The sequence below is a fragment of the Anopheles coluzzii genome, chromosome 3 (assembly GCF_943734685.1).
Source record: "Anopheles coluzzii chromosome 3, AcolN3, whole genome shotgun sequence".
NCBI lineage: Eukaryota > Metazoa > Arthropoda > Insecta > Diptera > Culicidae > Anopheles > Anopheles coluzzii.
In genome coordinates this window covers 14,138,109-14,160,447 of record NC_064671.1, presented here as the reverse complement: position 1 = coordinate 14,160,447, position 22,339 = coordinate 14,138,109, and the positions used below count along the sequence as shown (strand labels likewise).

Below are 22,339 nucleotides of genomic sequence, written 5' to 3'. Positions count from 1 at the left end.
ATTGTTTTACAGGTATCGATTTACTGCGATTGCGGTGGATCCACAAATCAAGACTCCCGGCGGCAAGACCTACGACGTTATCTTCGTTGGTACAGGTAAGTTAACTTATTCGGACTCGTTTTTTCGGACTCAAAGCAAAAACCATTTTCCGATCAAAAACAACTTTAATCATTCACTTGTACCGTTCCACTCTTTTCTTCGTTCCAGATCATGGGAAAATCCTCAAAACGGTTAACGCCGAATCGGCCGACTCGAACAAGAAGGTAACGTCGGTGGTGATCGAGGAAATCGATGCACTTCAAACGAACGAACCGATCCGGACGCTGGAAATCGTTCGCACAACGCAGTACGGTAAGGAATAAAGCACGATGCGGGTGGCCGTAGTTCCTCCCTTCCACAGGTCCTCCCTACATTTGCTCCTCTCGCCCTGATAGAGGGACACAAAAAGTTTGCCTTACCCGCTTAGAGCCGCAGCCGTGTTTGATCGTACTGAAAAGAGGTGCTACTACCTCGCAACAACAGCAGGGTGCGGGTGTATGTATGTCCAGGTGTCGGTCAGTTTGAAAATCGTCATCGTCCAATTGGAATTGGACGACGAAGCGTTTCACCGAGCGCTGCGCACCAAAGCACAACAGCGCGATCGTTCCTCGAACTCCCGGCGCGAAGCCTATTTGTATTTTTCCAATTTATTTTCCTTTGCCCTTTTTTGCCCGTCCGAATCGGCAGGAGGCTTTTCCGGAGAAGAATTGTTTTTCCACGCGCAGAGCTCTGTGTGTGTGTGAGTGTGTCGGCATTTGTTTGTGTTCAGTTGAATTGAAATTTTCACGCTGTGCTAACCTTTTGCACACGTTCGCGGCACTGCCCACTCGAAAAAGGAACGAGTGAGCTTTTGAAGCGGTTGGAATTCGATCGGCTGGAAGAGTACAGAAGAAAAAAAAGAGAAGCAAAGCACAATAAATACCACCAGCAGTAGTAGGTCAGTTTGGTTCGGAAACGGAAACCGTTCACCAACAAAAAAAAACCTGACTGAATGTTTTCTGTGCGCAAATTTTGGGCACACTTCCCTGACGCTGGCTCTGACTCTCTTCTGCGCACCATGTTAATTCAATTTCAAGTCGAAACATAGGAAAATTTTCCCATGCAGCGAGTCACAAACGAGCGACACACACACCGGTTTGATGAGGGCACAAAGCAAATTCCACCGCTCTGCAACCGCTCTGGGATTGTGTAGAGTAATATAAAACTGGACATTTCCCAACCCGTTTTGCTGATGGACACAAACACCACACACACACACACACGCGCAGAGGTAAAACACACCTATCGGAGCGCTACAATGCGGAGGATTCGACCCCAAAAACTGGCCACTGTGCTGCACGAAGCGTTCAAAGCGTTTTGTGCTACACCACGGGCACACACACACACACCTACATCCCCATAGTGGAGCACCCGTCTGAAACGAAACGTGGCATACTTTGGTTTTGTTTCGCTTTGCACGTTTGTCACTCACCCAAATATAAAACCCCCTCCCCAAAATGGAGATGGCAACCGGGCGCGGCGTCTACATTGGAAAATTGTTTCCGGTAAATTCTCCTGCCCTTGTGCCCAACTATATCCCGCCCTTACAGGAGAGTGGTCTGCATCGTTCCCGTGCTCATCATCATCATCATCATCATCGGTTCCGATTATACTCGTACGGCCAATCAAGCAGTGGCAACGATTCCTATGGGAAATAGAAAAGGGGGAATGATTATCGTTGTCGTTCAAATTCGTCCCCAAAACAAAGGAAGAAAGGGGTATGCGGGTAGGAGGGGCAAGGATTCAGTTCGGATGAAATCCTTCCAATCAAAAGAAGCGAAAGCAAAAAAAAGGAAACACCGAAGGATAAGATTGTGCCAAGCCAGCCCGTGCCCGGGCCCGGCCCGGGTGCGGCATGACTTTCTTTCTTTTTATGCCAAAAACGGGTTTTATTAAATCGAGAAACAATCGATCGCTCGAAGTTGGCGGCCACGAGATAAACCAAAGCACCGTGTGTGGGGTGCTGAAGGGGAGGGAAAAAAGGGAAGCGAGCAAATTGGTGGAAATCGATAAGGAAGAAATGCGATACGTTGACAGCCGCGCCCGCACGCGGGCGTTGTTCGGCATTTTAGATCACAATCAGGGACGCCGGGTTGAAAAGCCGGCGTGTCCACCCCCATCGGTTCCTTTCTTCTCCACGCGCCCGTACACACACAGAGAGGGATACTAATGATCATCGTGGCATCGTCACACTGATGACCACCGATGTGACAGTGACGCAGTGACGGACCCACCCCGAGATGGCGAGGACATCCGCCGCATCAGGTTCGTTGGCGCGCATTGATTTGCTGCTCTGGGAGTTGACACAGAAACAAAACAAAAAAGAAGCATCGCGCTGTGTTGGATGTCCTGCTGGGCTTTTCGGGGCATTATCGATTTTTCGTTTACCGGTCCCCCCGTAATTGTGGTCGAATGTACCTGGCAGTGGAAAGGAGTCAGGATCGTCTGCGTTCTTTTTTTTGCCGTGCCCAGTTTCCAGTTTCTTGCGGGCTGCAATATGTACGTGCCATGCTGTGCTGTGTCTTCCAGCGCTGCCCCGAAGATTGATTGGACACACACACATACACTGCACTACGGTGTGGCTTAAAATGTGTTTATTTCGGTCAATCAATAACAGATTTATTTTATTTGGACCGAATTCAGTTACGCTCTTTGGGCTCGGAGGTTTTAGCAAACGAGGCGCAACTGAATTTAATAAGGCCGCCGGCGCTAGTTTGTACACTTTCTTTCGGTCGAAGTTTGTAGCTTATGATAGTCTCTCGTCTCGAGCGTCTCGAGTTGATAAAAATGCGCATGTACCTCCAACAGTTTCAGCCTGCAATCAGCTCTCTGCAGTGCCGCATTTCCCATCACGCCTCAAATTTACACGGTTGGTCAAACAACAAACTGAAGTTTATAATTTAATTGATGTTTACCTGACAGAAAGAATCCGCTGTGTGTTGTGCTAAGGCAAAAAAGGAACATGCTCTGCGGAGGTTTTTCACTCCTCCAAGCAAAGCTCGTCGTGTGTTTCTTCTGTCAGGTGTGTCAAAAGGACGCACGCTCTGCTTCTTTGGTTGGTGTGGATGTAGGAAAGAAAAGCAGCCCTTGACTAAAAAGCCACGACGACGACGACGACGCCGACGACCTATGGGTGCCGCTGAACGAACTCATAATTAGGCAGTAATTGGAGTAAAGTTGTGAAACGAAATACCGGGTGGTGCTGTGTGTGGATAGCTGTGTACACGGAAAACATGTTATGTGAAGATGTTTCGTATCTCTTGTGTGTGTGTGTGTCTCCTCCGTGCGGAATCTGAATGTAGGCGCGCGCGCTTGTATGCTGAGTCAGCGCGATGCAAAAGATTGCGACTAGTGCTCATTATAAAAGTTTTGCGCATGAGAATTTTCGGTGTGTATTTTACCGGTTGTGGATATGCTGAACGAGGAATAAAGTAAGGCACATTCACTACTCCCTCAAGAAAGGATGAAAAGGGGGGGGGGGAAAACTCTTTTAATTGAAAGGGCAAAACTTGGCGTCGTGTGCGGGTTTTGTATCTTATTTCAAAAGGGATGTTTAAAGAAATTTTATAATAAAATACTATTTTCAACATTAATATGCAAAGCTGTGCAATGCAATTGAGAGAGAGCAACTCATCTATTTTATGCAAACAGCACAACTTCAATTATCTAACCCTGGTATTTCTTCTCCCCTCAACCCAACACATTCCGTTTTTGATGATAGCACTTGCACACTAACTAATCTATGTTTTCATTTTCTAATTTCTTTCCATGCTGTGTTTCGTGGCTGCATGTCACTCGCGCGATGCTTGCGCATACATTAATACACGACGACCACGTGCTGCGCGTGTGTGTCCTGCGGCAACGGTACAACGATCAAACGAACAAATGCCTGATTGTAATCAACTTACCGCTCAACCCTCAACCGACGACCGACCCCCTATACCGGGACAAACCCACTACACCGGGGCTATAAAAAAAACAATGCCTCCGCGCCAACGATGAAACCCAACAAAACGGATATTCCTTTGCCCCCGTGGTGCTCGGACTCCGTACACAAAACCCTCTTTTTCCTTCCACCCCCACAGACACACCGAAGGACGGCAGTTATGATGATGGGAAATTAATTATAGTCACCGATACGACCGTGCTGGCGATCAAATTGCACCGCTGCAGTAGTGAGAAGATAACAAGCTGCAGGTAATTAATGCATCCCTTTGGCGTGTGCACACACACACACATACATGAGAGCGGAGGATTTGTTGTTTATTCTGCGCTAGAAACAAGTGTCCATGTGCCGCACGGAACGTGGGGACGGGTTGGTTGTAATGAGCAACGGGGAAAGAATTACCTCGGCACATGCACAAGCAGTCAGTGGAGAGAGAGAGATAGTAAAACACACATATTATTTCCCTCCGACCAGTCTTGTTAGTGAAAACAATCGGTTATGCGAGTGGTTGATAAACGGTTCCTAGCAGCAAGTGAAAAATACATACTTTCCGTGTGTGTGTGTCTGTGTGTATGTGTGTCTGGCTTTGAGTTTAATTCGGATTTGATTGCCGTTTTGCCTTTCCATTGCGACTTGCGACGCTTACGTTTTCACGTCCAACCCTAAAAACGATTAATTTTTATAACTCCCATTCCCTCCCGTTCCAGTGAGTGTGTAGCGCTGCAGGATCCGTACTGTGCGTGGGACAAGATTGTGGGCAAGTGCCGGTCGCACGGTGCCCCCCGGTGGTCGGAAGAGAACGTGTTCTACCAGAGCGTCGCCACCGGCGATCATGCGGCCTGCCCGTCGGGCAAGATGGCAAAGGACGCGAACGTGGTCGAGCGGCAAGGATACCGAGGTGAGGATGGTGGAAAACGGTTTACCGCACCTGAGTCAATGTATTTAATTGGATGAGTGGCAGTGGCACAGTGTGGTTGGTCCCCCCGAAGGAAGGGGTTGTTTTGCTTTTGCTTTGAAAAGTATTGTGTTTGTTTAAATTTCTTATGATTTTTTAAAATTAATTTTACGTTTCATCAGTATGCTGAAATTTGAGTCTTTTCGAACATGCTGCTGCCATGTCGGATGAAAGCGATGTGCAGTGCTGCAAAATGTCATGAGCATCACGTAATCGGTGATAATCACGACATTCTTGGAATATACTTGCCGTGTGGTCCCAAGCTGCAAAATGAGCATGCTTTCTCGTTCTGTCTGGTTTGATTATCTGTAGAGTCAAATCGAGCGAGAAAAATGCTGATTATGTTTCTTGGAACCACTCGCAAGCATCATATATCTGCCATGACCATCGCGATGATCACCGACAAAAAATGTCGCGACAAAGTGACTGAGCAAGAGTTGGTTGCACACAATGTCATCAAGCATGTGATGGTCGAAACAACTGTTTGAGTTTCACCTCTGATCATCACAGTAGAGCTCGTGACGCTGACATGATTTTGTTTCAGTCGGAATTTGTCATGATGATGTCTGTGACATTTTGGAAAACTGATCAAATTAAAAAAAAAAGTCATGAAATAGTGAATGACCAGGCGATGGTCGCAAAAATGTCATGAAGCATGTATTGGTCACACCAATCGTTTTGAGTATCACCTCTTATTATCACAATTGAGTACGTGACGCTGACATGGATTATGTTTCAGTCAGGTTTTTTTGTGACATTGACAGTGACATTTTGCAACACAGACGATGTGGCACAATATACTGTTAATCATACGAATCAATTTACCATTTCATAAAGATAAATCTCAAATTTCTTTTGATGAAATGCAAATTTTGACACCGTACTCTCTGTTAAACTGACCTCATTCTCTTTTTTTATCGCAACTCTGTAATACAGGAACCTTTATCCAGTTGTGATTTGTTAGCAATTGTGTAATCTGAATGACTCAATTGGTAAAAACCATTATTATTAACCACCAAACTGTTCGCTGGCTTATATTATATCTAAATAGCAGCAATAATCGTTATCACACTGTCACAATTTATGCCATTAAATGTGAGCACAAAACCGCTAACTAGTTGCCCCCCTTTCCACTTGCACAGACCTCGAGTACGATCCGCAACGTCCGTTCCGAGATCAGCCGGCCGATAAGATTCAGTTCAACTCGGAAAACTACAACGACAAGGGTCCGCAGATTACGCCCGACCTGATAAACGCCCAGTACACGGTCGAGACGCTCGTGATGGCCGTCCTGGCGGGGGCCATCTTTGCCCTGCTGGTCGGTTTCATTACCGGCTACTTCTGTGGCCGCCGGTGCCACAAGGACGAGGACGACAATCTGCCCTATCCGGACACTGAGTACGAATACTTCGAACAGCGCCAGAATGTTAACCGGTTAGTAGCGGCGGTGAACGATGAAGCAGTTCGCACGGATCGGAAATGGGACTTATGAGCTTGCTTTTGCTGTTTTTTTAGGATACAAGCCGAACCGAAGCTACTTCCACAGGTCGAAGAGGTGACATACGCCGAGCCTGTACTATTACCTCAGCCGTCTAGTCAGAATAAGATGCAACATTCGCCAAAAAATACGCTAAGAAAACCGATGGGCCATCACCATGGCGTCAACTCGGAAACGTTGTTCCAGGTAAGGATGTGTTGAAAATGGTTTCTTACTCTACTAAAACACGCGCTCCCTTTCTGTTTCTTGCAGTTCCAGCCGGACAACTACAACAATGCACGCGACAATTACCGAGGCCGTGACAACTTCGGTACACTGCGATCGCACCAGGTACGTTGCCAGGTGTTGCTTGTCTAGCGGCCAGAGAGGATGATAGACTTCCAACGAAAGAATGTTATGCCCCTTTCATTAATCCCACCGGATCCGTATCCGAAGAGAGTTTCATGTTAGAATTTCCCTTGTTTCGATCCTTTCGGTTTCCATTTTCCATTTTCGAGATCTTTTGGTGCAAAAGTGCAGCTAGCATTTGAATGACAAAAAAAAAACCAACGCATCCTAAGCAAGCAAACAATGCCGGGAAGCTTATCGCGCAACTGCTTGCGCGTATGCGCACCAACGTGTACCAGCTTTTGCTCGCGGCTTGCGCGGCTACACGTGCAGCTTGCGCATCAGAGATCGCCTTGGCTGTCCGCACTGGCTGCGCGTACTTTTAGTTGGACAGTTTGTTTGCTAACAACAACAACAAAAAACTGCTCGCAGGGGACATCATTTCACATCATGCAAGAGCATAATAACACACAGAAAAGGAGGCGCATAAGAATATGATAAGAAAAGATGTTAGGAAGAGAACAGAGAAAAAATAATCAGCAAACACACACACACAGTAGTCAAACACATCACGAACCATACATACGTACACATCTGCGACCTTGGTAGAGAGGGTGAATATGTTGAAACTATTCACCAATTTACATTCCCCCTTTAACTTTTCTTTTTCTCTTCGTCTCAACCTTCATTTTCGCGCTATCTCTCTCCCTCTTCTCTCTTTCTCTATCTATAACTCACTGAAACTCTCTCTTCTTTCTTTTTTCTCTTTCCCTGGTTTTTTTCCGCTTTCCCTTCGCCAACCATTGTTCCAACAGGGTGATAATTATCGTCGCGGTGACGGATTTTCAACGACCAGAAGTGTCAAAAAAGTAGGTCCCGGACAAAGTGTTCCCAAGCGGTCCCCGATATTGTGTTGTTTTTATCTCTTACTTCCTTTTCAAACTAAACCGAAAAAAAAAAAACAAAAAAAAGTATCACATTTCATAACACTACTTGTCTTGCCCCACCCGTCACACAGCTGCGAACTACACATACACACAATCTCACAAGAAACGTGTTTCCCAGCAACTGTGTTTTGGGAGTAGCACGGATTACGGTGACCTCTTTCGTTTGGCAGCGCTGCACTGTTGTGCAGTAGTGCGCATTTGTTCCGTTGTCCGTGTTGTTGTTTTTTTTCGTTGTTGTATTGGTTCTTTCCAACAAAGCCCCTTCCTTTGACCCGCTACTCAGCCGTTTCCAAATTAATTCATCAAAGCGCTTTCCCATCTCCACCGATCCTCCACAGTTTTCATTCAATTTCATGCTCTCTGTGTCCATTTGTTCGTTCTCACAATTTGTTCGTTTCTTTCCTTTTCTTTCCCCCATATGCATTTTGTACATTTTACAAAACAAAAAGAGAAATAACGTCCTCTGTTCCCTCATTGTTTTACTGTGCCCTTAAACTCTTAATAAGCATTGATTGAAAACCACGGTTGGAGGGTGTTCGTAATCGAATTTTCTTCATCGCTTTCCAAAAAAAAAAATTGTATGGTTTTAATTGTGTTGTGCTGTTGATTATTAAGTATTTCGTTTCATCCCGATCGCCCCTTTTCTTGTACGTTTGCTGTACTCGGTCGAAAGGGCGCTGCCGTTAATTTTGTGTTGATAAAACGGGAAGTGGGGCCCTATTTTTTGCGTGTGTGCTCCATATGCTTTATAAGTGGAGAAAATAATTAAATAAGAATTGTGTAGCCCTTCCTGCTGTCGACCGTTGCTTGGCTTCTCTCGAGTGGGATTTAAAAAGTTATTTGTTTTTTTTTATGTATTGATTTACTTTCAATGTTTTTCTGCATGATCTCAACATTGGCTCAACTGTTTTACAAACACAACCACAAAAATTCACACAATTTTGCTTCCGCACTTGTTCATGTTTAATATGTCACATGTTTAAAGCTAACTTTTACATTTTAAAAAACTTTTTTGAATTAAATTTAAATTAAATCATCAATCATATGAAATTCCCATCAGAATCGGAATTTCGCTTTTGTACTAAATATGTTACTCCTGAGATTTATAAACCATGATCGCAATATATAACCGTAACGGAATGTCATCAATGAAATGTGCTTTGCTTTCTCGTAAAATACATTTCGCCTTCATTAGCAATTCCTCTTCTGCAGCAAATTCATCAGCATCAATCACCCATGTTCACACCCTGCTCCTCCCATCATCGAATGTTTATTCCGCAATCGCTATCATTATCGTTTTCTGTGTACGCTTTTTCTCTGTCTCTTTCTCTCTCTCTCTCTTTCTCTTACTCTCTATGTGTTTGTGTTTGCTTGTATCATCCGTCCAGTTTTACACTTACTCTCTTGCTCGTGCAAAACAAATCGCTTTAGTCACAGCTCTGTTTCCCTGTTGGACAAAATTTATTTAAAAAAAAAACGATTCTTTCCTCCACCGAATTCTAAATAGGAAAAAAATACATACAAACAGTGTGATTCCTACACGATTTGTGCCCCACGCAATGCCTCGTGAACGGTATGTGCTAATGTGTGCCCTTTCGCCTTGTGTTTGCAGGTATATCTTTGAGACGGAAACGGGGCGGCTGAGACCAGCCAGGGACTGATCAATCAAAATATGGTAAATATTCTATCTCGTACTGGTCGCGATCGGGCGACGGTCGGTTTAAGAAAAGCAGAGCGTACCACCGCCGATCCGCCGAAGGGTAGTGAAAGTATAATTAAAAAATAGCATTTCTACATAGGTCCTTAACTCAAACACTCGTAATAGAAGTCTCGGCCGTATGAAAAGGCAGCCGCCCCGGCATGGTATGGGTAAGTTGTTGCGCCACACCCTTTCCATTCCACTAAAACTGCTGTATGCTAATTGTACACACTCTCGTTTTGCACTTTCGCAGTAACACAACATCGTTCCGACAGTCCACACCATTCCAGCTCCGGATCTTCCCCCGTCATGTCCAACAGTAGCTCTAGCCCTGCGCCCCCATCCAGCAGTCCCAGCCCGCAGGAGAGCCCCAAGAACTGCAGCTACATCTACCGGGATTGATTAAGACACGTGCCCCAGCAGCAGCAGCAGCAGCAACAGCAGCAGCAACGACATCCTGCAGCGACGACGAGCCTGTCCTATCCGGCACTCGTCGTGCTCAACAGTGACGCCGCGGCTGGTGGCGACGGTGGTATACTTTACCCTTCTGACAGCAACAACGGTGGCGGTGCCGTGCCGGCCGGCCCAACCACCCCACACCCCAACTACACACTCTGCTACCCCCCTCACTATCCTTCCACTTCTGCGGGCGCTGGCAGCTCGTACTCTCCCGGCCCGTCCGCCGCCGCTGCCGCCTATCAACCGGTCGCCTCGATGCCACGGTCCGCCTCGCCGCTCGCCAGCAGTTCGCGCATCCACACGCACCACCTGCTGAACAGCACCAACAGCAGCGGCAACGATACGACCAAAAAGCTGAACCGGCTCTCCACCTCCTCCTCGCTATCGATCATCACACCGCCAGCGACACCGAAGCGACCGTCCGGGGGAGGCGCTGGCCACCACAGGACGGTGGCCGGCCCGACCGGATCGACCGGCCGGCTCAAGATGGCACTCGGCACCTCGCTGGCCCAAAACTTTAACCAAAAGCTAGCGAACCTGAACGACAAGTGGAACGATTTCAGCTTCCTGCTGCTCAAAGGGGCCGGCGCGTCGTCCGGTGCCGGCGGGCCGGCGGCGGCCAGCAGCAGCAATGGCAGTGGTCCGGCGGGCCGGCCGAACGTGCGGCACGATTCGTACCACTCGATCGAGTCCGCCGTCACCTGTACGGCGGCTGACTTTGAGGCGGGCAACTTCTACCACCGCGCGGAAAGCGAATCGGAAAGCAATCAGGAGTTCCGGAGCGCTACTGCCACCGCCGCCGGTCAGCAGCGCGCGGTGCGTGAACCGTCCAGTGCTGCTGGCCGGCTGCTGGGGGGTGGGCCGAGTCGATCGCGCGATCAGCGCCCGCGCAAACCGCGCCTGCGCTCGTCCCGGCGCAACAGTGCCAGCGGCGATCCGAAAGAGTTCGACATGCTTGTCCTGAAGCCGATCGACACGGGAGAGGATGATAATGAGAGTTTTTAGTGCCGGTTGTCCGTTTGAAGTCCGTTTCTTGTAAAATAGATTAAAAGGAAGGAAGGGAAAGGAAGGGTGCGCACGTACAAAACCCGGCGATATCGCAGCAAATGGGCGATTCGATGATGGGATGGGGCAAGCGAGTGGAAAATCCTTAACTAGATATGTACATAGAGCGTGTGTGTGCGTTTTGCTTCGTTTAGTTTCCTTAGAGGGAAAGGGAAATTGAAAAGGAATGATTTAGTTTCTTAGCGTTACTGCGAGGAAAAACATCCCACACCTCCACAAATAGGGGAGTTTGGGTTTGAGTTTTCTGTTTTGTTTCGCAAACCAGTGTTTATAAGCGCTGGGAGATCGTACTGTAGTAATATTACTTCTAAGAGGAAACACACAGGTCAATAATTTACTCTAATAAGTGCTCTAAGGGAGGTAGTTTCCGTTCCGTTGATTTCACGCGATTTCTTTTGCGGGTGGGGCGAACACACACTATTAAACACTCCCTGCTCGTTGAGTCTGATTAACACTATACCAAAACATGGAACATGAAGGAACAGTAAAATGAAACAGACTGTGTCCGGTGACAAATTCACATACTCTGGTTAAAAAAACATAATCATTTAAAACTGCCATGCTTTCTTCGACAATGATTTCTGTTTAGTTAATTGTATGCCCCTCGAACGTGCGCAGTGAAAACGGGACGGGGCTTTATTTTGTTTTATTTAGTTTTGTATCCAAATTTAATACAACATTAATTCACACACCTAAACGCGCAGTTGTGATTTCCGTCCGCGATAAAAAGGAAAAAAGTGCAGCGCGAAACAAACAAAAAAAACAGACAAAGGAACGTAAAAGTTGGTTGCAATATGCTGTGCAGTGACAAAACGGGGCATTAGAAGTAAGGGCGGATGTAAACAGTTAGGAAAAACAAAATTACCTTCGTACACCCATCCCAGCAGTGATGGCGGTTTGGTTGAGAATATTTTTATGTTGTTAAATTTGCCATTGGCGTATGATTTTTCTTTTTGGTGAAAACTTTTAAAAAATTACAGAATCTCAGTAATAACGGTTGAAATTAAGTGGAAAGACTGCACGGTAGTATGAAATGAAACATTTGTGAAGAGAGGATACGCGTTAATTCAGGGTGAAAAAGGAGAGTTATTCTCTTCATTTTCTTTCAAGGCAAGTGATCCGCTTTTATTAATTTTCGAATTTATTAGTTCTTTCTCTTTTAGGCAAATCAAATTGGAACAAATTGGAATTATCTGTTTTGCTTTCTTTTGCTTACAGCACAAAATCAATGAACCGGTTTTTTGAAATAGTCGATTTTCTTTTAAACGTTAAGTACCATCCACGTCTCCTTTAAATTCATATTTATTGAATAGACAGTATAGAATAAATAGTATTTTTTTGTATGAAAAAAATGGTTTATACATTATTTGATCTTTGTATTTGGTTTATTGCTTCTCTGTTTGTTGTTTTATTTAATTAGTTTTTTATCTTATTTTTCTTTCGTTGTCAGCACTTTGTTTCCTTTTTTGCAGATCTTTCTCGCACAATGTCCCATCATCGAGAGGCCCATCGACTGCACGGGCTTCGTACGTGTTGCAGTTCAGTAAAGCGGTGTGCCCAAATCCACAAGTGCAAGTGTCGAAGGAAGGGCCACGCGTACCGTATACCCGTTAACTATAGGAACAAAACTAACCAAACTACTGAAAACATCCACACACACAAAAGTCAATTCCAAAACTAATTCTGTCACAGTGACAGGGAGAGTGAGCGATAGCCGTACGGCTAGAATTCCTTTTTGCGCCGTTGGGGCTTCATTCATGCGTAAGGGCTCCAAACGGGGAGGGCAAAAGAACTACGTTTGGACAGCACGCCGGGGGAAGTACGGAAGCGAAATGACGAAGTACGCAAGGTGTTTTCTCCTTGCACTACAGAAGCAGCAGCAGCAGCAGCATATAATTATACATATATATAAATATACATACAGATAGGATTTAATCATAGGTAGTTACACTAGCAAATAGCCACCATATAAGCCTAGTCACATACAGAAAAAAGAAAAGAAAAACGTTACATCTTTTTGCTCGAGTAGACAAATTTCCAAATAACAAACACACACACACTTACAAACAAACAAACAAACAAACAAACAAACATTCTTCATGCAGGTAGTAGTGTAAATAATGCTAATTATTATATAGGCCCGCAATTGAAACGTGAAGGAGAGGAAAAATCCATACGACAAAATCAGTAGTCCGGCGCCGGCGGGTTTATGCGATAGTAGTAATTTAGAGGTTTAGAGGTACTAGCGACTAGTAGAGGCAAAACAGTAGTGGCCCCAATTCTGCTCATTTATTTATAATAAAAAAACACGACAACAACACACACACACACAAAATGTACTAACCAAAAAACAAAACAAATTCCAACCTTCATACGTGCGCGGTAGTGTAGAGCGATCTAACAAATTGAAGATTCGAAATCGATAAAAGAAAAGAAAGCGTAAAAGTACGAGAAAGTCGAATCGAAAGACAGTCGTGTTTGCCTAAAACGGTGCGCAAAAAGGGAAACAGCAAAAAAAAGCAAACATTACAACACACAACAAACGCACACACACACACACGTTAACGCCCGTTACGTTATCTTCCAAAAAACTCACGATCCCAGCACACGGCGTAGGCGATAAGGGCGGTTGAATCTTAAGCGAGGAGTGTGTGTGAGTAATACACATACACAGAAGAAGAAGAAGAAGAAGAAGAAGAAGAAGAAGAAGAAGAAGAAGAAGAAGAAGAAGAAATATAAGAAGAAGAAGAAGAAGAAGAAGAAGAAGAAGAAAAGGAAGAAGAAGAAAAGGAAGAAAAAGTTAAATAATCTTGAAGAAAGCATCCAGAACCGTAAAAGACTGACATTAAACACTCTCACACGCATATACACGCAGACACAAACAAAAGCGGAAGGAAAAACGTGCAACAGTAAACAAACCAGGAAGAGCAAAACCACACATCCAGCAAACACTGAACAGTGCGTGTGTGCCCTCGATTGCACTGCGATGTACGAGAAAAGAGGGTGAAAAAGGCGTTACAAAAAAAAAAAAACATCCAACAAGGTATGTTGTACATAGAGTTTGTTTCATTCACCTTTTTGCAAACCCAATTCCATTTAACACGGGGTAAAACACAAAACACAAAAGCCGAGAGAAAGGAAAGAAAAAGGTTACAAAAATTTTGAAAACGTTTGAATGTGAGCTTTGAGTTACAAGTTTCCGGGAGCGAAAGTGGAGAGGAGGCATTCGGTTTTGTTTTTGGAAGTATCTGTCGAACTGAGTAAAGGGCGAAGAAGAGCAACTAGAGCAAGCGTTTTTGTCTAGTGAGGGCGTCAACAAATTGCGGGGCGCGAAAAAAAACAGTTGTAAAAAGTACAAAACCTATTAAACACAGCCACATTGAGACGCGGCAGCACTTGAGGGCGCGTGTCGTTGCGAGTTTGTACTCCAAACCAGTAAGGAAAGTTACTGAAACACGTTGAATTACGAGGAGGGAAACCGGAAAACAACTTAAAGCTTCCTATCGATCCTGCCTGGTCCGTGGTTGGATGGATTTTCTCCCCCCGCAAGGCGCCCTTATCGTGGGTGCTTTTTCAGTTAAATTGATGGAACAGTCCCAGTTAAATTGATGGAATGGTTTTAAAACGTACGTTCCCTTTATTTTACTATGCAAAAAGTAATTTTTAATTCCTTCAAAACGCAAAAGTCGCGAAAATTGACTTCGGTTTACAGGTTTTAGTGTGTAATAGCGTAATGTGAGTTCAAATCAAGTTATCAAGCTTAGAAAGAGAGAGAAAATGGTACGATAAAGGGTATGGATAAGCCATTTAGAGCGGTTATGTTTTCACATTTTCTGTTTCAATTTGTCCCAACTATTTGCTGTAAATAAGATATTTCTATTTAAACCAACAAAAAAAAAACACGAAACTTGCACATGCAAATTTACACATTTAAAGTAATATAACGATCCCTTAAGAAGAAAAGAAAAAAAAACATTATTCTCATAATTACTCACGATAATACCCCATCCCATTTCCCCTCGCCCCACACACACATCAGTGCAGAGAGTTGTTACTGTTGTCTTTTTCCGAATTTATACTATTATTAAAAATTAGTTACGAAAAGATACGCTTGCGATAGACTTTTATTTGCGTGCGCCCGCTTGTGTGTGTGTGTGTGAAAGTGCGAACGAAAAGGGGGAAAAAGATGTGTTAAGGAAAGTGAATGAAGAATGGAAAAGAAACAATTGTATCATAGAACAAGAAAAGAAAACAAACACACAGAGAGACAACAAACACACACACACACACACATTTAATTGATAATAATAGTAATAGTGGATAACTCGTTTGCTAGTTTTTTGGTAATGCCGTTTCCGTTTTTGCATAGCCTTTAACGAAATAGATTTAAAATCTTTACTTTTTTGGCCGCCCGCCCCAAACAAACCGCCGGCTGATGAGGAGGGGAAGGATCACGATGGATCACGCAAAGCAACCCAAAACTGGGCAGTAGAGCTTTCCCTTTGTGTGTGTGCGATCCTCGCGGAACGGTCGGAAGCGATGATACCTACTTACACTTACTTAACTCATATATTCATATACATAGATAAATTAACTACTTTAAGCAGAATGGTGGGCTGGATTTCGAAGCTGTGGCCACCAGCACGTGGCGAGAGAGAGAGAGAGAGAGAGAGAGTGGAGCGGATGGTTACGAGCTGTTCTTACCCGTTTTTACAACATTAATGGTGGACCATTGTTGCTTTGCACAAACACTTCTTCATTGCAAACTACGTGCGATGAGCAAGCGAACGCACTCATTCCATATTGGGCCCACAAAGGGGCACTCTGCTCGTGAATGGCGAGCAGCACGCACAGAAGATCGTCAATTGTATCACGATCGCGTGCGAAACCTACGGAAAACCGCCAACGGGCAATGCAAACGAATCTGTATTTACGATAATAACGCTCCTCCGAGCTACTACTAACACAACTAAACAGTTCAACAAACACTCTGCCACTTGCTATTTGCGTACTACACGCGTAGAGTCTAAAAACATGCTGCCATACGTATCGATACAGCTCCCTAATGTACTGTGCTGCTTACTATACCTGCTGCCAATGCCACGTGTATAGAGAACAGGCCAGGGAAAGTTCGGGGTTTTCATTCCTTTTGTTTTCTCAATCACACTCCAATACACACACACAAACACTCTCAGTATTATGCAAGGGATCGGACGTGAACCTCGATCGGTTGAGTACGCGCTCGATTCTATTCTTTCTATTCCCCGTTTTATCAAGCTCCACAGTCACGAAACCGAAACGTCCTTCACTTACCAACAAGAACATTCGCAACTTATTCACTCAACACTGTATAAAGGCGTGAAGTAGTAGTGTGCAGTAGTGGCATGAATTTTGCAAATATTTAAAGTTTTGAAGATGAAGTGTGGTGTCATTGCATTTATTCGCCCACTTTCCCATTCACGTGCACATGAAACAGACGACACACACACACACACACACACACATTAGCCACAGACAAACAAGCCAACAAGAGTCCTAACGTCCGCCACTCGAAGGGAAAGAAGAAGTCAAAGAAAGAGAGCGAGAAAGAGAGAAAGAGAAAAAGAGAGAAAGAGAGAAAGAGAGAAAGAGAGAAAGAGAGAAAGAGAGAAAGAGAGAAAGAGAGAAAGAGAGAAAGAGAGAAAGAGAGAAAGGAAGAAAGAGAAAAAGAGAAAAAGAGAGAAAGAGAGAGAGACAGAAATATAGAGAGAAAGAAAGAAATAAAGATAGAAAGAGAGAGAGAGAAAGAGAGAGAGAGAGAGAGAGAGAGAGAGAGAGAGAGAAACTATAATTTCCATTTTATTTCCACTTTTAAAGAGTGTGTGAAAAAACAACAATAAACAACTAAGAGAAGAATAAAGAATAATAAACAAAATAAATGAAAAGAAAGAACACATAACACAGACAACAAACAGTACGAACAGTTTTATAACACTAAAAGTCTCCATCAAATGTGTGTTAAAAGCTCTCTCTCTCTCTCTCTCTCTCTCTTTTTCTCTCTCTCTCTCCTTCTCTCACTGTCTCTCTCTCTTTCTCTCTCTCTCTATCTATCTTTATCTGTCTTCTATCTTTGTACGAAAGGTGTGAAAAGTAATGGCAAAAAAGGGTAAAGAACTGCAAAGCGAAGGAGCAGTAAGTTTAAACTAATATGTAAAGTAATAAACGCTACCGACAAACATTAACGCAACCTCATCGCATACATCCCATTCACTAGCAACATTCAATTTCTTTTTTCCCAAACCACACTCACATTCAGAAAGTGTTAAAGAATGGGAGTAATACAGAACAAAAAAACCATAAAAAGAAAAATGGCCGCAAATCTTTAATATACAACACAAAACACACACATACAAACATATTAACTTAGTATTTGAATAATGATTACGAGACCAAGAAAGCCAGTGGGGGAGGTATCCAGAAAAGAAAGAACGAAAGAATGAAAGAGTAAAAATAAATTAATTAAGTTTTCGCTTATTGCTTGTAAGAATTAAGAAGTACGTAATAATCGAATTGCAAACAGATGATAATGGGGAAAAGAAAAGAAATGTTACGAGCAAAAAAAAGAAAGGGAGAAAGCGACAAAGCAAACAGTTAAACAGTTGATAAAAGAAAGGAACGAACAAAAACAAACCCACAAACTGAAAATCAAGGATAGAAAAAAACTGAAATGAAAGAGGAATACCGAAGAGAACGAAAGAGTGGAAGCTTTTGAACTGTGATGGCCTTCCCGGGCATTCGCTTACTCCTCTTTCTCTGATACACGGATGGTGTCGGTTTTTTGTGCGTGAAATCTAACGTGTTTCTGTTTGTTTGTTTGGACCGTAAGAAGTTGCACAATTCGAACATGGAAAAAGGTGTTGATTAAAGAACAAAAAAACTGATTAAAACAGTAACACACAAAAAATGTAAAAAAGAAAGGAAAAAAATGAACAACAAAACCCAGAACACAAAAGTGAAACAACACAGGCACACAGTTAAATTGTTATTAAAAAGCAGAACAAAAAAGAAGGTTAAAACGCTGCGTAACAAACATCCTTTGCGAATATATTCAGAAACAGAGAAGAGTAAGAAATGTGAGAGTAAAAACAAAAAGAAAGAAAAAGTACATACGTAATTTGCGTTATAGTGTGCGTTATCAGTTCAGAACATGATGAAAACATTAGACAAAAGAAGTGCTCAAAGAATGCGAAAGAAAAGCAAAAAGAGAAAAATAATGCATTACAAGAAGCAAATGAACAAAAAGTTATAAAGCAACACAACTCTAACCAGCCATCCGTTTAGAAAGTGGTTTGAAGAGAGAAAGTGGTGACGAACAGTGTGATCAATTCGGCTGATCAAACGGCTACTGTACACACAAAACATACACCTTTGTAGAGCATTACTTACGTTTTAGTCTTCTGCCTACCAATTTAAGCGATAAGGAAACACATTCCCCCTATTAGGAATAGACACACCGCATACGTACTCGTACGTTGAATTTAGCTTGACTGCCTTTGCGATGCAAACACTATTGTTTAACAGTCTAGAGAGACAGGCGACCCGCAGCGACCTACCTGTTGACGGAGCTTATCTGCTTGCACTACTTACACTTTCGTTACGGTCTTGCTTGGTCTGGTCTGTCAATGCGCACAAGTGCAACACACACACACTTTAACGGTCATCGCCTTCCGTTGCGAGAAACTTTAATTTACTTTTTGAATGTCTTAAGCCTATACTCTCATTTCCCCATTTTTCGCGCACACTCAGACATACAAACACGTACAATAGGAACACGGCTTCAGCACGGCAAAAACGGAACTGAACAGTGAGTGGGAAAATTAAACTATCTAAGAAGAACTGACACACCGAAACAGAAACAGAAATGCTACACGTTTGTTACGTCTAGATCGCTTCACCTAGACTTAGCGAGCCATTGCAAGCAGTTGCATAAACGAAAATTAAACACTACCAACCAAGGTGGTGGTGCGTAGTGTTGTTTCCATACAGCCACTGTTGAGCAAAAGGAATAAAGCGAATCCACGACAGCAAAAAAGAAAGGAAAATTGATCCATAACTGAGCCGCAGTGATCATGGGTGGAAAGGGAGAGTGAAGCTTAACGACATAAAATAAGGAAGGAGCGAGGGGGAAAAAAACAAAACAAAACCAGAACGAGGAGAGGAAGATAACAAATGTCGAATGGGTGCGATGGAGGAAACAAAGCAAAACCAACCAACAAACAAACAAACAAAAATATCGCTACAACAGACAACAGGCAAAACTAGAAAAATGTAAACATCTTTGAAAATTAGAAATAAAAAGAGAAATGAAAAATTAAACAACAAAAAAAAATATTTAAAAATCAAACAAGTGTAGCGTTTTTTCTTCTTCTGTGTTTGAGATTTTCTGTGTTGTAGTTTTTTTTTAATTTTTATGATCTTTAAACCTATTTTTCCCCTAGAAATCCTTAAAATTTATCATTAAAGAGGTTTGCTTACATTTATAACTATTTTCTATGTAATTATCAACTCGGTAAAGTCGGAAAACGGCTAAATAATCTTGACACAAACCCTAAACCTTAAGAAAGGGCGATAACCAAACAATCATGAGAAACCCTGTAATTTAAAAATCTACCAACACTATGCAATCAGTCATTTTGCTCGCTCTCTATCCTTTCGTATGATAAGAGCGTGTGATAAGTGCCCAATAAGAGAGAGGAGCGTTAGATCTTCTCACACTAGCGAGACATGGTGAGAGTGTGGATCGATAGAGCTACCTCCTGATCTGGATGATCTCCTGTTACGACGCCTGGTATTTTTGTCCACGCTAGTAGCGTTTCGATTGGTCACAGCATCCCGCAAAGGTAGCGGAAGGAGAGAGAGAGAGAGAGAAAGGATACTTGCTCTCTTCGTCATCTTTCCTCTCATATGATACAGGGTTTGCCACGATTTATTGGTCGGCTTTCATAATGATGATAGCGACACACACGCGAATCGAAGCAAATGGCAGTAGGTTGGAATACCAATCCAATTCCTTCCACATCCAGTTTGTTTTAAACAAACTGTAATTGGTTGTAATTTTATGGATACTTACATCGAAAATGCAGCCGATACTCCTGTAAACAATATCGATTTTGTTTTTAATTTGTAAGACATGCGTAACATATTAAGCATCACATGTTATGTGAAATTTAATAATCATTTTGGTGATGACAGTTTGATACTGCATATCTAAAGCCAAAGAATCATTTATGGAAAAATGAGCATGTTTATGAAGGATCTGCAAGATAGCTGGATGAAATACGCATCTAATGATGGTGATGCAAGAACATGGCAGATGGTGTGGCGTATTTTGCTGTAAAGTGTAAAGATGCATTAAATGTGGTCTTTCTAGCCAAAACAAACCTCAATGGGACTATGTTTAAGGAAATATTGGTGACATACAAGTAGTTTTATGCGACGCTAGATAAATTTGTTTCACTTTGTCGTATTGTTCGCGACATGTTGTTTTCTGATGTTGTCGTCGATTGCTCCGCCGGGCGAGGGATCCGGCTTCTACAGATACAACGGGGAAACTTTCCAAGCCTTCCAGCTAGTTATTATCGCTATCTCAGGAGCCTATGCTTGATCGTTCTCTTGTCGAGATTTTGGTGGAATTTTCGGATGTTTTCGATTGGATCTCATCTGACACCAGCTTTAGCCGCCTTTATTATACACTAAAAAAGTTTTCCACTTTTCTCCCGATACTGATTCAACCCATTCCTTCCCTGTTTCCCGGCTGTACCTAACTCTAATCGCACCTCCCAGGTCCGAGTTTTGATCTTGGACGGTACCGGTGCTGCGTGTGCAGGTGTATCGCGATGTCAGTCGATCGGGGGTGTTGCTGGCGATTTGTGGGTGGTTCCGTACCTTGCTCCAAATTCACGTGTGTGCGCTGTGCTTGCTTGCACTGTTATTCTTTTTCTTTTTCTTCTTATTCCTCTGCTCTATTTGCAACGCGTACGTAGTCGTTACATGTGGGAATATGACATTATTTTTACAAGCTCTAAGAGATTTTAATGTTCACACAGGATGAAAATATAAATGCTAATCACTGGTTTCCCAAAATCCAATTACTAATAAAAAACAAGCAGTTTTCATCTTTAGGAATACGGGACGACTGTAATTTTGCAGCACGAAATTCTTTGGGTAATTTTGTTCTAAAAACCTTTTCGAGGACATTTTATCATCCTGTGCTATAAATTATTGTGCAATTTTCCCGCCTGCTTCGCTACCGTTCAGGTTATAGCAACTTTTATAACATCAAGACCAAGGAAAAGGGATACTCTTTAGCGATGTTAGCGCCAAAAGGACAAGAACAATGTTGGGCGAATGTGAACATCGGTGAACATTTGTAAAGTTCTGCGTATCCTATTTTATAGCGCACTAAGTTGCATTGAATCCTTAAAAAATATCCCTTACATATTTAGTACAATGTATCCTTTAGTCAATGTTAAAACCATAAGAGTAGGATGAATTATTTCACAATTTTCCTCCTTGATATTTGAATAAAAGTCCGGCGATATGTAGATTTTAAATTTCAAAATCACAGTTTTACGTTTCTACCACATATTTATTCTCAATTACAATTTGAGATTCTCACCTCAATTTTAAAACTTTTTACATTTACCAGTAAAGACATATAATTGTATCGAGAAATAATTAAGCCAGAGGAATGATGCTAATAAATTCAGTATCAGGTTTTGAGCCAGCATTGCATTTCACCAATCAGGCTTGAGTCGGGTTTTCGAATTGGAATTGTAAAATTCTGGGTAAGCTTGTAATCAGATCTATAAAAAAGGTATCAGAAGAAGAGGACCATTATCTGATAGGAATTTGCTGGGATATTTATATAGATAGTGAGTTAGACAGTTAGGTAGGAGGCTCAAAGGTCTTGTTATTTAAAATACTTTTTATTTTATTTTTGAGCTAAGTATAAGTTCATGGCAATACATTCAATGTTCAACATATTTTCTGTCCTTTAAAAGCACTCTTTCTTAACTTTTTGGTAATATACGGTGGTTTTCATCGCGAAACAAGGTTGACTGTTTGGCCACTATCCATGCGACGGTCTATTTTTGTTTTTGCGTTATTGTAATTGGACGTGTCACCCAGCTCATGTTCGATCGTGTGGAAAAGGCAGGCTAAAGAAGATGCATCAAAATGATTGTGTGTTTTGTCTGATTCCATCAAGGTAAAATAAACTATTGACTTATGTGTCGTCCTAAATAATGCACGACCTTAATAATAAATACAACAAGAAATTCAAATAATTGGCAGATCAAATGAATCACAGCTGTTTAATCTTACT

The 22,339-nt window shown here is 42.8% G+C and overlaps 1 protein-coding gene across 10 annotated transcripts in view; it reads left to right on the top strand.

The window, feature by feature from the left end:
* Nucleotides 1-9,853, top strand: part of LOC120959690 (semaphorin-1A) — a 216,356-nt gene extending 206,503 nt beyond the window's left edge. For 6 of the 10 annotated variants that reach the window (XR_005752235.2, XR_005752234.2, XR_005752237.2 and 3 more), the window contains 11 exons: nt 13-95; nt 208-351; nt 4,164-4,275; nt 4,732-4,922; nt 6,122-6,413; nt 6,495-6,663; nt 6,730-6,807; nt 7,620-7,673; nt 9,364-9,426; nt 9,538-9,620; nt 9,704-9,757. Coding sequence is in view for 1 of the 10 variants with exons in the window: in XM_040383279.2 (XP_040239213.1) it covers nt 13-95; nt 208-351; nt 4,164-4,275; nt 4,732-4,922; nt 6,122-6,413; nt 6,495-6,663; nt 6,730-6,819; nt 7,620-7,673; nt 9,551-9,620; nt 9,704-9,852 (1,354 nt within the window). In the remaining 9 variants the exon portion in view is untranslated. Of the gene's footprint in view, nt 1-12; nt 96-207; nt 352-4,163; nt 4,276-4,731; nt 4,923-6,121; nt 6,414-6,494; nt 6,664-6,729; nt 6,820-7,619; nt 7,674-9,363; nt 9,427-9,537; nt 9,621-9,703 lie in introns of those variants that run through there. The other 4 variants (XR_007452649.1, XR_007452647.1, XM_040383279.2 and 1 more) reach the window with 4 other exon arrangements.
* Nucleotides 9,854-22,339: the final 12,486 nt, after the last annotated feature.